The 14,354-nt window shown below is 44.1% G+C and overlaps 1 protein-coding gene across 1 annotated transcript; it reads left to right on the forward strand.

Annotated features, from left to right (window-relative positions):
* The first annotated feature begins 4,004 nt into the window (after positions 1-4,004).
* LOC124696880 (peroxidase P7-like) lies at positions 4,005-5,495 on the forward strand. Its single transcript, XM_047229546.1, has 3 exons — positions 4,005-4,226; positions 4,327-4,428; positions 4,854-5,495. The coding sequence occupies exons 1-3, from the start codon at positions 4,005-4,007 to the stop codon at positions 5,493-5,495; spliced, it is 966 nt and encodes a 321-aa protein (XP_047085502.1).
* The last annotated feature ends 8,859 nt before the right edge of the window (positions 5,496-14,354 follow it).

Genomic DNA, 14,354 nt, shown 5'->3' on the forward strand with positions numbered 1-14,354 from the left:
CGCCGCCATCTCCATGGCCAGCGAGCAGCCTGAGCGAGAGCGGCGGTGTCAAAGTGCAGTGTGGAATGGAGGAAGACGAGGAGACCGTGGCGGCCACATTTGACAGCCTTCAATTTACGGCCCGGAAGCTCTTTCGGGCTGGGCCTCAGCTCTTTCGGGCTGGGCTGGGCCTCAGATATTCAGCCCGAAAATAGCCCGGCCTGGCTAGAACACTTTAAACCCGTACAGATCTGCTTTTTTTTTTCCCAGAAGGGATCTCCCCTATTCCCTTTTTTTTCGTGGAGCGTTGTGCCATCCAAACCAATCTCCATCTCTCTCATTGTTGTCAAGTCCATAAGTTGACAGAGAAAAATGTATAGCAAAATAAAAGACACACGCTTTGATTAAAAATATCAGAAATTTTAGAACTTTGTCAATAAAGCCTTAAGCTTCTGCACCGTTATAACAAAGTACAAACATTGACAATATCAAACATTTTGACGGAAACGAGTTCATATGTAGAGTCAACGAATGGAATCAATGGATCAACGCATTGCCAAAGAAATCAATGGATCAACTTCTAGGAAAAACAAAGACCACCCTTATTTAGAGAGCAAGAACTTGCGTCGACTAGAGCTCCAAGTGCACAATGTGACACGTGCTCGTACCATTCAAATTAACGAATCCAACTAGTAGCAAGTGTACCATAATCAATTGGGTTTTAGTGGGATCAAATAAACAACATGCGCACCACGCCCTTGGTGACACTGAGTCGCTGACATACGGAATAAAACGTTGTGTGAAATCGGTATCAAACAATGTGTGCGCCACAACCTCGGTTGGAGAGCAAAAGAAATGAAAGAGGAATGATACGTAATTCAATGTCAAGCAAAGGGCAAAGGTCGTTCGATATCCGAACTTTTCAGAAACATGCCCTGAGTTAGGGGTTTCGCCCAGGACCGGGCCGACATTATTTGGGGCATGTGAGAAACTCTAACACAGGCCCTATCACATAAGAATTTTTTATCGCGTAGCTGTTTGATGTGGTGCTAAAATTATAGAATGAATGCAGCATCATCAATCAATTGAAGTATATTAACAGAATTGCTAATTAAAACTCACATGGTCTCATTTCCTAGTCTGCTCGAACAGGTGCACCAATGACCGAAAACACAAGGACTGATCCCTGCTGAAGTTGATTAGGATTGGATCATTGGGTTATTAAAACACAAATTGATAGCTATTGGAGCAAACTTATACACAAACCTAGGGCGGGAGAAGACAGTGATGCACACACCTAGTTGGATTCGTTTCAGTTTTCATGATCAGCCGAGAATGGGGAGAAGACGCACCCAGTGGTGGCCTAGGGATCCATGCCTCCATGGCTCGAGTCCCGATGGCGATGTCTCGTTGGCTCGACGGTTCCTAGCACTACTCGGCATATCACGAGACAATAGTCAAATCATCTACTCGATCGATGCTACGTCGATGCTTGGGAGGGGGCTCCTACCACTATTCCATCGGTCGCTCCTTTTGGCCTTCGGTAGACCAACAGCCAATCAATACGCAGGCCAGCCCGACTACGCGATCTAGTTCCCACTTCCTAGACTCCACGACATTGCAATTTTTTTCGAGAATTGACAGCTGCTTAATGGGATGCAAAACTTTGAAGCCCCCAAAATTCTAGGGCCCGGTGCGGGTCGCACATGTGCCGCTCGGGCCTGATTCCACCCCATACTTTTCAAAATCAAGCATAGGGTTCGATACCCCCATGATTGTTTTTTTAGACATGATGGGCATGGCACAAGGAGTGCAATAATCTCGTCCCATTTAACTTTGAAGTGGCATCGCTGCTCTCTACCACTACGTTTTTTCGCTGCGTAGGAGGACGATATCCCCGGTGCGCGGGAGGTTTTAGAAAATTTGAGCATAAGGAATTAAATGCGTATGAAGAAAAATGGTTAAGAAGTGACACGAGCCGTTCAACATCACAAGTGTTTCTGAAACCGGTAACAGGAAAAAAACGAAAACTCCCTGCTACTGTTGGGCCGTGGCCCAACTATCCGTCGCCAGGTGCATGGGTGTGGGCAGTGGCGGAGCCAACATGGTGGAAGCCCCACCCTAAGATTTGGTCCAGCCCATATGTCTTATGTAGAAAATAAGGGAAAAATAAAAAAGCCCAGCCTAAGTAAAGTCTGCCCCACCCTAAAAAAATGGGCTGGATTCGCCACTGGATCTGGGGCCCACCGTAATAGCCACCCTGGTTGGCATACGTCACCTCCCTCGAGCACTAGATTGGAAATTTGAGCATAAGGTATCAACTATCAAGTATGCATGAAGAAAATGGTTAACAAGTGACACAAGCCGTGCAGCAGCACAAGTTTATACGAAACGGTCACGAAGAGACGTGAGTTCTCTCCTTCAAGCCATGCATCGGCACAAGTTTTTCGGAAACCTGTAAACAGGTGACTTCCGTTCTTTTTTTGTTTTTCAGAAGGGAAACGCTTTCGATCCGGCGACCGATCGCTCGCCAGCGATCGGTCGTCTCGCTCGCTCCCACGCGGCCCCTATATGGGCCTGATTTTCGGCCAAAACTGAAGAGTTGTTTTTTTTTAAAGAAATCTACAATGTTGTTTCCAGATTGTAATAATTAGATAAAAATTGTTGTAAACTCACATGCCATAATTTGTAAGATTTTTTCTAAGTGATATGTTACGAAATGTGTATTTCTTGATATATTGTAAATGCATGACTTTTTTGTTGGAATTATTTGTGATTTTTAGTGTAATTGTTTTAGTCATGGATACTTTTTTTCGTAGAGATGTTGTATATGTTCGTTAGTTTTGTAACAATTGTGTATAAAAGTTATAGATAAAGCATATCAGAGATGTTGTAATGTTTATCTGGACGTTTGCCATAAATTCTTTTTGTTGTAATCGCTAATAATTTTTGGTAAAAATAGTTGATGATTTTTGTTGTAATTGGATATATATAAAATGTGTTATTTTTAACCAAAATTTCACAGCCACGAATACATGTTTTTTGTTGTTATAGCTTTTGATTTTTTATTGTAATTGCTGTTAATTTTTGTTGTAAACAACCTATAGAAAAACAATTGTTGTTTAACCACTTTCTTATAAGACTATTTGTTTACATTTTTTTGTAATTTTGTTGTTGTAATAGTACATATTTTTTGTAAGCGAACTGAGAGATTTTATTGCAATACTATGTATGAGACTCGGATCAGTCTTCGAGTGGCAGTTTTTTCATAAATATTGAGAAGGCCAGGCCCAAAAAAACATACCCTTTCGGGTTAACTGGAGAAGTCTAGTACTACGGGTTAATTATCCAAAAACTAGGAAGCAAAATACAAATGTTACAATTTGGCTGATTCCAACCGTTAGATGACGATCCGACGACGCGGAAGACAACCGATTTTAGGGGTTGCCATAGGCGACCGACGCCCAGCGTTCGCCTTTTCAGAAACGGTCATCAACATTGGCAACCACAACGTACCAAGCAGTCTTTAGAAACGAGTTCATATAAACACGCACGCATGCGTGATTTGAGAAAGTCAGAATGACAAGATCATCCACTCCATAAAATAATCGAGAGCTCCTTATTTAGAGAGGAAGAACCTCGTGCCGACTGCAGCTGCAAGTGTACGATGTGACGCACGGTCGTATGACCCAAATTAACGAACCCCGCTAGCTGCGAGTTTATTACAACTAATTTGTACTAGTATCATGTTTTGTTCTCTTCTTCCGGCCGGTTCTGAGTCCTGACTTCGTCAGAATTCCCAGCAACAAGCACGAGGTAGCACAAAGACCGTAAGACCATGCCAAGCGCGAAGCACTACGTATGTACTCCCAAACTATATAAGCATGCATCCCTTCCATGATTCAACTCGTACTCTCATCCACTGGCAGCAATTAACCAAGCTAGCCAGCTTCTTCAACACTCGATCATTTCAAGCACTTGATCAATCGAGTGATCAGCGTGTTGGCATCATAAGAGTATAAGACATGTCCTTCTCCAAGGGCTCTTGGGTCGCGCTTGGCTTGGTCCTCTTCGCTGCTCTCGTGTCCTCCGTCAATGGCGACCACAAGCTCTCGGTCAGGTACTACGACAAGACGTGCCCCAACGTACAGCGAGTCGTGCGGACGGTCATGGCGAACAAGGTCGCTGGCGATCCGACGGTGGCACCCGCCCTCCTCCGGCTCTTCTTTCACGACTGCTTCGCCAACGTACGTACATAAATAATATGTATTACCATCACGTACGACCTCTACTCATGGTAATGCCTAGCTTGCTAATTACAGTGTGCGAAATGTTACATTTGGGCAGGGATGTGACGCCTCCATTCTCCTGGATAGCACGCCCTTCTTCGAGAGCGAGAAGGATGCGGTGCCCAACACTTCCGTTCGCGGCTACGAGGTGATCGACGAGATCAAATCCGGGGAGAGACTTATATAGGATCTCTCCATTACATAGGATTATAGGATCAACCCAGAAAAAACATACTTTGAACAGGCAAAAAAATCTGAAAATAATAAACAGCATGCGTTGTATCTATAACTCCAAGAAATTTCAGCCTAAAATCTGATCTACACTTGGAGAAACAAAAAAGACAAATTCTATTGTGAATAGTGCCAGATCTGGTTGAGTAGTATTTCACACTATTCACACTCAGATTTATCTTTTTTGTCTCTCCAAATGTATGTCGAATTTGAAGTTGCAAATTTTTGGCGTTGCATATATAACATAGATGTGTGTTGTGATTTTTTTTCAGATTTTTTCAACAAGTTTTGTCTTTGCAAAAAATTTGATCTCATAGATCCTATCTAAGACCTGATCCTACCCAAGTCTTCCCCATCAAATCCGTGTTGGAGCACGACTGCACGGCCACCGTCTCCTGCTCCGACATAATCGCCCTCGCTTCCCGCGACGCCGTCGGCATGCTCGGAGGGCCCAGCTGGAGAATGCCACTCGGCCGCAAGGACTCACGCACGGCGGACATGTACGGCGCCGAGAACCTCCCGACCCCACATGACAACTTCACCGCGCTCGTCTCCACGTTCAGAGAGCGCGGCCTCAACGCCCGCGACATGACCGCGCTCTCCGGTGGGCACACAGTCGGGATGGCCAACTGCGAGAATTATAGAGATCGCGTTAACGACAATGTCGACATCGACGCCTCCTTCGCCGAGACAAGGCAGAAGACATGTCCGGCTGGTGATAGTGAAGGTGGCATGGCGCCGTTTGACGAACAAACGCCCTTGAGATTTGACAATGCCTATTACAAGGATCTAATAGCGCGACGTGGCCTTCTCAGCTCTGACCAGGCGCTCTACGGCGCGGGTGGGCGGCAAGATGCTCTCGTGGAGATGTACAGCAAAAAGGGTGAGATATTCACGAGGGACTTTGCCAAGGCCATGGTAAAGATGGGTAACATATCGCCATCCGAGAAGACACCGGTGGAGGTTAGACTCAACTGCAGGATGGTCAACTGGTGATGATTAATGACCGGTGTTAAGGAACAGAGCCGAGTCATGGTTATAACACTCATTCGTTAGTGAGGATTTCGCCTTGGCATGACAAGTTTGTAACCGTTTATTCATTTATTTGTTTATTATGTTGTTCTGTACGTATTAAATCTTCCTATTAATGAAGGGCCAACACATTTTTTTCTTACATTCATTAATTAAGTCAGTCACACATATTTTTTTTTTTTTTGTCACAACCTTGCTAGATATTTTCATCTCCCGGCTATCAACTTTCTTCCGTTCATGTCTCCACAATCCCCATAACTGAGGTCAACGCGCTTCAAATATCAAACATGGATTCTAGCAATGCAAGGGAGTTGGGTTGTCATATCGATTGATCTGAATGAACGAGTCTTTCTACAGAGGTAAATTTGTGCCTGGTGGCTTCTGCTTGACGAGTACGTGTCTTAAGACTAGCTAATTAAGTAAATATGGTTGATGTGTGACACATATAGAATACTTCAGAACCTAGTATATTTTGGTATATGTGTAGCTATCATCAATCAATGTGCATGTGTCTGCCATGTGGGTTCCACCATCTACAGCAGCAGAGAAGCATGGTAGAGGTGGCCGGATGTCGAGTGCGAGCACAACACCTGAGCAGGGAGGGTACAGAGACGGGGTAAGCATGGCAGAAGCGGCAGTGAGAAGCATGGCAACAGGGATACGGAAAACATTTCGTCGAACAGTTTATCTGCAGCTATTCCGAGAAGACAATGACATATTTAACTTGATCATTTGTTGAATCCAATACCACACTCGTATTTTAAACTATTATGAAAACGCTATGGCGCAATATTTTGTCAAAAGGAGTTGTAGGTTGCTGAGAACGCGAGTGGCATGCCTTCTGCCATGGTCACCGTTCTGACAGAGAACCGAAAGGACGAGCTTTCGGGCTGGACCGAGCCGAGCCGACCGAGCCACGAGCTCATGGCGGTCTAGATTATTGGGATCGACTCGGTCACCTTCAATAGAGAGCTAGGCCAAACTCAGAGCGAGCCGGGAAAAGCTCAGACCGAGCTAAAAAATCGGCACGTACATCCACCCTTAGCGACACCTGATTAACACACACTTGGCGTCATTGCTTTCTGGTAGACCCTTGACACTCACAAATTATTCACTATCACCGAATTTTACGGGCCTTTAGGCCGGACCCCGAAACAACAATCAACGACGTATTTTTATTTTGAGCATCATAGGTAGACGACGAGGAGACCAGAAAACGACGTACATGTGATCATTTTTTTTTTCCAATCAGCGGTTCGAATTACCAGCGGTGGATCGGTGGACCTTCAGTTTCCTTCTCGAGTGTGGTTTTGGCTCTAAGCCTTTTTTTTTCATTAGTGCAAATTTCGTTATGTGACAATGAGTTAATGAAAGAGAGAATGATAGAATAACATAGCTAGTTATTGTAACATCTCACTTTTCGGCATGATAACACTACATGCTAATTAATAAAACCTTTAATTATATTAATTTTACGTTATTATGCATTAATTGTAAAGGTACTAATTTAGACTAATATTATATATATGACACTAGTCTAAGTTACTATGGGTCATGACCAGCCTAAGGTATCAAGTGCGTTTGACTCCACACTTTTTTAGAGTAGCTAATATATTCCTCTAAAATAATACTAGGGCTAGATGTGAATTGTTAGATAAATCGAATCGTACGATCATTTGGGGCCCAAGGACAACTAATAATACATAGTGGAATCACAGCCTAGATGGAGGGGAACAACACAACCTGCACGGAGGGGAACAACAGCCTAGCCGGTGGGGAACATCCTGGAAGGAGGGGAACAATAGCCTAGATGGAGGGGAACAACATCCTATATTAAGGGGAACAACAACCGGAGGGAAACAATGGCTTAGAGCCTTAGACAGAGAGGAACAATAGCCTAGACGAAGGGGAACAACACTCTACAAGGAGGAGAACAACATCCTAGACTAAGGAGAACAACATCATAGACGGAAGGGACAACAACCTAGATGGGATGGAACAACAATCTAAAGGACATGGAAGGACATGAGGAAATGGAGAAATAAAGTAAATATAAAAATAAATAAAAAATGAAAAACAGTCAAGAAAAAACAGCAGATCCCCGACTCTAGCATGTTGTTTTTTTTATGCCAGAAGCAAATGTATCGAGCTAAATGGGCCTAGCCCAGTACGGGAATTCCTTCAGCAAAACGATACTCCCAGGCGCGCGCTAGGGAGTGTGGTGCGGCTCGCGCGCTGTCGAGCTTTCATTTCGCGGAAGGAATCAGGTACTGGGCCTGAAACTTTAAAGCCCATTAATTAAGGCTTCCGCAGTTTATTCGTTCATTTAGAGACCACACGGCCAAGGAGAACGATACGACACGTCGGTCTAGATGAGGCGGGTTTTTTTTTTTGAAATCATAACATATATATTAAGGTCAGCAAGCCGCCTCATTAAAAACCTTCCAGCCCCCTTCGGTACCCTGGAAGGAAAAGAGTGCGTCTGGTACTTGCCGCCTGATAAACAAGAGTACAAATTACAGGGTTGTGAACAGAATCACATCATTCATAACAAAGGGCAGAATAACATCAGGTGGATCACCCTCCCAAACCCTGTTCTCTCTATTGATGTACGCCAATTTTGCCAGTTCATGCGCCACTTGATTTGCTTCTCTATGACAATGCAGAAAAGATATTTCTTCCATCTCTTTAGCTTTCTAGAAACAGTCAGCCAGAATAGCGGCATAGGGGCTGTTTATATCCACATCTCCATTACAGGCTTGGATCAGTTCTAAGGCGTCGGCTTCTACTTGGCAAGACAAGCATCCAAAGCGCTCCAGGAAAGCCAAGCCTTCATATAACGCCTTTGCCTCCGCCATTGTCGCGCTAAGAAGATTGTCGATAGGCCGACAAAATCCCCCCTGGACTTCTCCTTTACTATCTCTCAAGATCCCTGCAACAGATCCCAAACCATTAGGGTAGTAAGCAGCATCAATATTCAGTTTCAGCTTTCCTCTATTCGGCCTTAACCACTTTATCTCTTTCTCAACAGAATTTTTATTAGCAGTTTCATAATTTGCAGTTATCGCCTTGATTGCAAAGGCTGACTTTCTCGGGTGACTAACAGACTCCCCTTTTACTAGTTCTCTTCTCTGCCACCATATGTACCAGCCTCCTACCGCTATAATTTCATGTAGAGTAACGTGTTGTAGCTGTGGTATGTTATTGTTGGGTGATCGGAGGATATGCTCCAGGACATCAGAACCCGATCTGTCCACTAACATTGCATGCTCAATCACTTCCTTCATATCGAGCTCTTCCCAGACCTCCTTTGCTCTTAAACACCCAAACAGAATATGACATATATCCTCTGGTCCATTCTTGCATACTGGACATTGAGGTGATACTTTGACATGCCGATTTGCCAATATAGACATACCAGGGAGTACCCCATGCAAAGACTTCCATAAGAAAATTTTAACCTTACTCGGAATGTTTAAGTTCCATAGTAATTCCCAAACCGGATTGACTTGAGCTGGCCCCTGTCCGTCTCTTCTTCGCATTTTATCACCAAAGGATTGATTCCATTGAATATGATAGGCTGATCGGACTGAGAAGCTATAGTTTTTTGTATAATGCCAAGCCACAAAATCCTCAGTCAAATTTATACTTAAGGGTATTTTCAGAATTCTCTCGGCATCCATCTGAATAAAGAGGGATCTAATGAGATCATCATCCCAATTATTAGTCGTCGGATCAATAAGCTCATCTACAGTCTGATACGTCCCAAACGTATCTATAATTTCTTATGTTCCATGCTACTTTTATAATGATACTCACATGTTTTATACACATTATATGTCATATTTATGCATTTTCCGGCACTAACCTATTGACGAGATGCCGAAGAGCCGCTTGTTGTTTTCTGCTGTTTTTGGTTTCAGAAATCCTAGTAAGGAAATATTCTCGGAATTGGACGAAATCAACGCCCAGGGTCCTATTTTTCCACGAAGCTTCCAGAAGTCCGAGGAAGAGACGAAGTGGGGCCACGAGGCGCGGCCACAATAGGGCGGCGCGGCCTGCAAAGGGCCCGCGCGGCCCTGTTGTGTGGGCCCCTCGTGACGCCCCTTGACCTGCCCTTCCGCCTACTTAAGGTCTTCGTCGCGAAACCCCCAGTACCGAGAGCCACGATACAGAAAACCTTCCAGAGACGCCACCGTCGCCAATCCCATCTCGGGGGATTCAGGAGATCGCCTCCGGCAACCTGCCGGAGAGGGGAATCATCTCCCGGAGGTCTCTTCATCGCCATGATCGCCTCCGGATCGATGTGTGAGTAGTTCACCCCTGGACTATGGGTCCATAGCAGTAGCTAGATGGTTGTCTTCTCCTCATTGTGCTATCATGTTAGATCTTGTGAGCTGCCTATCATGATCAAGATCATCTATTTGTAATCCTACATGTTGTGTTTGTTGGGATCCGATGAATATTGAATACTATGTCAAGTTGATTATCAATCTATCATATATGTTATTTATGTTCTTGCATTCTCTCCGTTGCTAGTAGAGGCTCTTGCCAAGTTGATACTTGTGACTCCAAGAGGGAGTATTTATGCTCGATAGTGGGTTCATGCCTCCATTAAATCTGGGACATTGATAGAAAGTTCTAAGGTTGTGGATGTGCTGTTGCCACTAGGGATAAAACATCGATGCTTTGTCTATGGATATTTGTGCTGATTACATTACGCACCATACTTAATGCAATTGTCTGTTGTTTACAACTTAATACTGGAGGGGGTTCGGATGATAACCTGAAGGTGGACTTTTTAGGCACAGATGCATGCCTGGATAGTGGTCTATGTACTTTGTCGTAATGCCCCGATTAAATCTCATAGTACTCATCATGATATATGTATGTGCATTGTTATGCCTTCTTTATTTGTCAATTGCCCAACCGTAATTTGTTCACCCAACATCTCGCTATCTTATGGGAGAGACACCGCTAGTGATCCGTGGACCCCGGTCCTATTCTTTACATCCGAAATACAATCTGCTGCAATTGTTCTTTACTCGTTCTTCGCAAACAAACATCATAATCCACACTATACATCTAATCCTTTGTTATCAGCAAGCCGGTGAGATTGACAACCTCACCGTTACGTTGGGGCAAAGTTCCGTGATTGTGTTGTGCGGGTTCCACGTTGGCGCCGGAATCCCCGGTGTTGCGCCGCACTACACTCCTCCGCCATCAACCTTCAACGTGCTTCTTGGCTCCTCCTGGTTCGATAAACCTTGGTTTCTTTCTGAGGGAAAACTTGCTGCTGTGCGCATCACACCTTCCTCTTGGGGTTCCCAACGGACGTGTCAACTACACGCATCAGGGACCCATGAGGCAGCAAAGATCCTCAACGATTCCAAGGCGGCAGGGGATCAAAGGAAAAAAAAGGAAATATCCAGAAATTAATTAGGGGTTCAGAATAAATCCATCAAAGGAAACTTTTATTGTTCATAGAGGATGACATGTGGGACCGACCTGCCAACAGCGTCCTCATCGTTTCAAAGGGGGCAGGAGATCAAAAGAAAAAGGCAAATAGCCAGAAATTAGGGGTCAAAAATAACTCCAAGAAAGAAAACTTTTATTATTCTTAGAGGATGACATGCGGGACCCATGAGCCAGCAGCTTACTCAACGTTTCAAAGGCGGCATGAGATCGAAAGAAAAAGGCAAGTGACAAAATATCAGGAGCCAAAGATAATCCAAGAAAAGAAACTTTATTGTACATATAGGATGACATGCGCGTCCCATTTAGCAGCAGCGGTCTCAACGTTTCAAATGCGGCTTGAGATTAAAAGAAAAAGAAAGTTGATTGGACATAGAGGATGACATGCGGGTCCCATGAGTCCGCAGCTTACTCAACGATTCCAAGGCGGCAGGGGATCAAAAGAAAAAGGAAATAGCCAAAAATCAGAGGGTGAAAAAAATCCAAGAAAATAAACTTTTATAGCACATAGAGGATGACATGCGGGTCCCATGAGCCAGCAGGTTCCTCAATGTTTCAAACGTGGCATGAGATCGAAAGAAAAAGGCAAGTGACCAAATATCAGGAGCCAAAAATAATTCAAGAAAAGAAACTTGATTGTACATAGAGGATGACATGCGGGTCCCATTTAGCAACAGCGGTATCACCGTTTGAGAGGCTGCGCGGATCGAAAGAAAAAGGCAAGTGACCAAATATCAGGAGCCAAAAATAATTCAAGAAAAGAAAGTTTTATAGTACATAGAGGATGACATGCGGGTCCCATTTAGCAAGCAGCGGTCTCACCGTTTGAGAGGCGGCAGGGGATCGAAAGAAAAAGGTAAGTGACCAAATATGAGGTGCCAAAAAAAATCCAAGAAAAGAAAGTTTTATAGTACATAGAGGAATACATGCTGGTCCCATTTAGCAGCAGCGGTATCACCGTTTGAGAGGCGGCAGGGGATCGAAAGAAAAAGGCAAGTGACCAAATTTGAGGTGCCAAAAAAAACTCCAAGAAAAGAAAATTTATTGCTCATAGAGGATGACATGCGGATCCCAATTAGCAGCAGAGGTCTCAACGTTTCCAAGGCGGCAAGGGATCAAAAGAAAAAGGAAGTAGCTAGAAATCAGGGGGTCAAAAAAATCCAAGAATAGAAAGAATTTTGGTTCATAGAGGATGACATGCGGGACCCATGATCCTGCATCGTAAACGGCTCGATCAGAGAGCGTTGAACGAGATGGCGCTATCGAGAAAAAAACAATGCCAGAGAGGCTGCCATCTGGGCCCTACATCCCTGGGCGGTGCGGATTTGCGTTGACTCGGCCGGCGAACCCAAGAATTCGAGATGCACCACGTCCCGGGCCACCATACGCGACGTTTTGGTCGTTTTCGTCGGGCTAGGTGGCCTCAAAAATGAGAAAAAAAAATTGACATGCACAACGGAGAGACCAAAAATCGTCGGCCATGGTGCACCAGCAACCACGGCGCGACTTCAACTTCGTCGGCCATGGCAACTTTTTTGTAGTGATATAAAAATGAAATTCAAATATCAATTAGGCTAAGGTAGCACAATGCTTGATTTAGAAGAGTTCTAAATATTGTGACGGATTCTACAAACAAAGGCAGAGTATGTTATTGTTTTGACAATGACTGAGGATGTTAAGTCGAAAAGTTCTTTGAGAACTTGGTGTAGTTCCGATAGTGCCAGAACTTTGAAGCTATATTGTGTATGACAATATTAGTGACATATTTCAGACCGTGGAATTAAGGTTCCACCAGAAGACCGAACATATACGATTAATACCGACTCATTTGGAAAATGAGTAATGCGTTGAGACGCAAATAAATTGCAAAATACATACGTTTCTGAGCATGTCAGATCCGTTGACTAAAACCTCTCCCATGAGAAAAACACGATAAAGCACCAGAAGGCCAATGTGTTATATCTTTACAAATGTAAACTAGATTATTGACTCTAGTGGAAGTGGGAGACTGTTGGAGATATGCCCAAGAGGCAATAATAAAATAGTTATTATAATATATCTTTGTGTTTATGATAAATGTTTGCATACCATGCTATAATTGTATTAACCGAAACATTGATACATGTGTGTTATGTAAACAACAAGGAGTCCCTAGTAAGCCTCTTGTATAACTATCTTGTTGATTAATAGATGATCATGGTTTCGTGATCATGAACATTGGATGTTATTAATAACAAGGTTATGTCATTGAGTGAATGATATAATGGACACACACCCAGATAAGCATAGCATAAGATCACGTCATTAAGTTCATTTGCTATAAGCTTTCGATACATAGTTACCTAGTCCTTCGACCATGACATCATGTAAATCACTTATGCCGGAAGGGTACTTTGATTATATCAAATGCCACTGCTTAAATGGGTGGTTATAAAGGTGGGATTAAGTATTCGGAAAGTATGAGTTGAGACATATGGATCAAGAGTGGGATATTGTCCATCCCGATGACGGATAGATATACTCTGGGCCTCTCGGTGGAATGTCGTCTAATTATCTTGCAAGCATATGAATGGTTCATAAGAGACCACATACCACGGTACGAGTAAAGAGTACTTGTCGGAGACGAGGTTGAACGAGGTATAGAGATACCGATGATCAAACCTCGGACAAGTAAAATATCGCGTGACAAAGGGAATCGGTATCGTATGTAAATGGTTCAATCGATCACTAAGTTATCGTTGAATGTGTGGGAGCCATTACGGATCTCCAGATCCTGCTATTGGTTATTGGTCGGAGAGGAGTCTCGACCATGTCTGCATAGTTCACGAACCGTAGGGTAACACACTTAAGGTTTGATGTCGTTTTAAGTAGATGTGGAATATGGAATGGAGCTCGAATGTTGTTCGGAGTCTCGGATAGGATCCGAGACATCACGAGGAGGTTCGGAATGGTCCGGAGAATAAGATTCATATATGGGAAGTCATTTTCCGGGGTTCGGAAAAAGTCCGGTATTTTCCTTAAGGGCTAAGAAGTTTCCCCTAAGGCAGATTTGGATTTGGCAAAAGAGTCCTAGTTCTAGTAGGTTTCGGCTGACATAAACCTACCGGAACTCTCCCAAACTTTCGGGGCAGGTCTTGGACGACCCAAGGAAATTTTCCACCTATAAAAGGAGGGCAAGGGGAGCCCCAAGAGGTGCACAAGTCGCAGCCCTAGCTCCCTCTCTCCAAACCCTAGCCGCCCCCTCCTCCCGCTTCTCCGTAGTGCTTAGACGAAGCCCTGCCGGAGATCTCCACCACCAACGTCACCACGCCGTCGTGCTAGCGGGATTCCGACGAGGATCTACTACTT

Source organism: Lolium rigidum, chromosome 3 (genome assembly GCF_022539505.1).
Source record: "Lolium rigidum isolate FL_2022 chromosome 3, APGP_CSIRO_Lrig_0.1, whole genome shotgun sequence".
In the NCBI taxonomy this organism is placed as follows: Eukaryota; Viridiplantae; Streptophyta; class Magnoliopsida; order Poales; family Poaceae; genus Lolium; species Lolium rigidum.

Bases quoted from the DNA above. Each gene is read 5' to 3' on its own strand.
- LOC124696880 (XM_047229546.1), top strand. From the start codon at position 4,005: ATGTCCTTCTCCAAGGGCTCTTGGGTCGCGCTTGGCTTGGTCCTCTTC. The intron at 4,227-4,326 runs GTACGTACATAA...ACATTTGGGCAG, and splicing joins TTCACGACTGCTTCGCCAAC to GGATGTGACGCCTCCATTCT. The intron at 4,429-4,853 runs ATCAAATCCGGG...CAAGTCTTCCCC, and splicing joins GCTACGAGGTGATCGACGAG to ATCAAATCCGTGTTGGAGCA.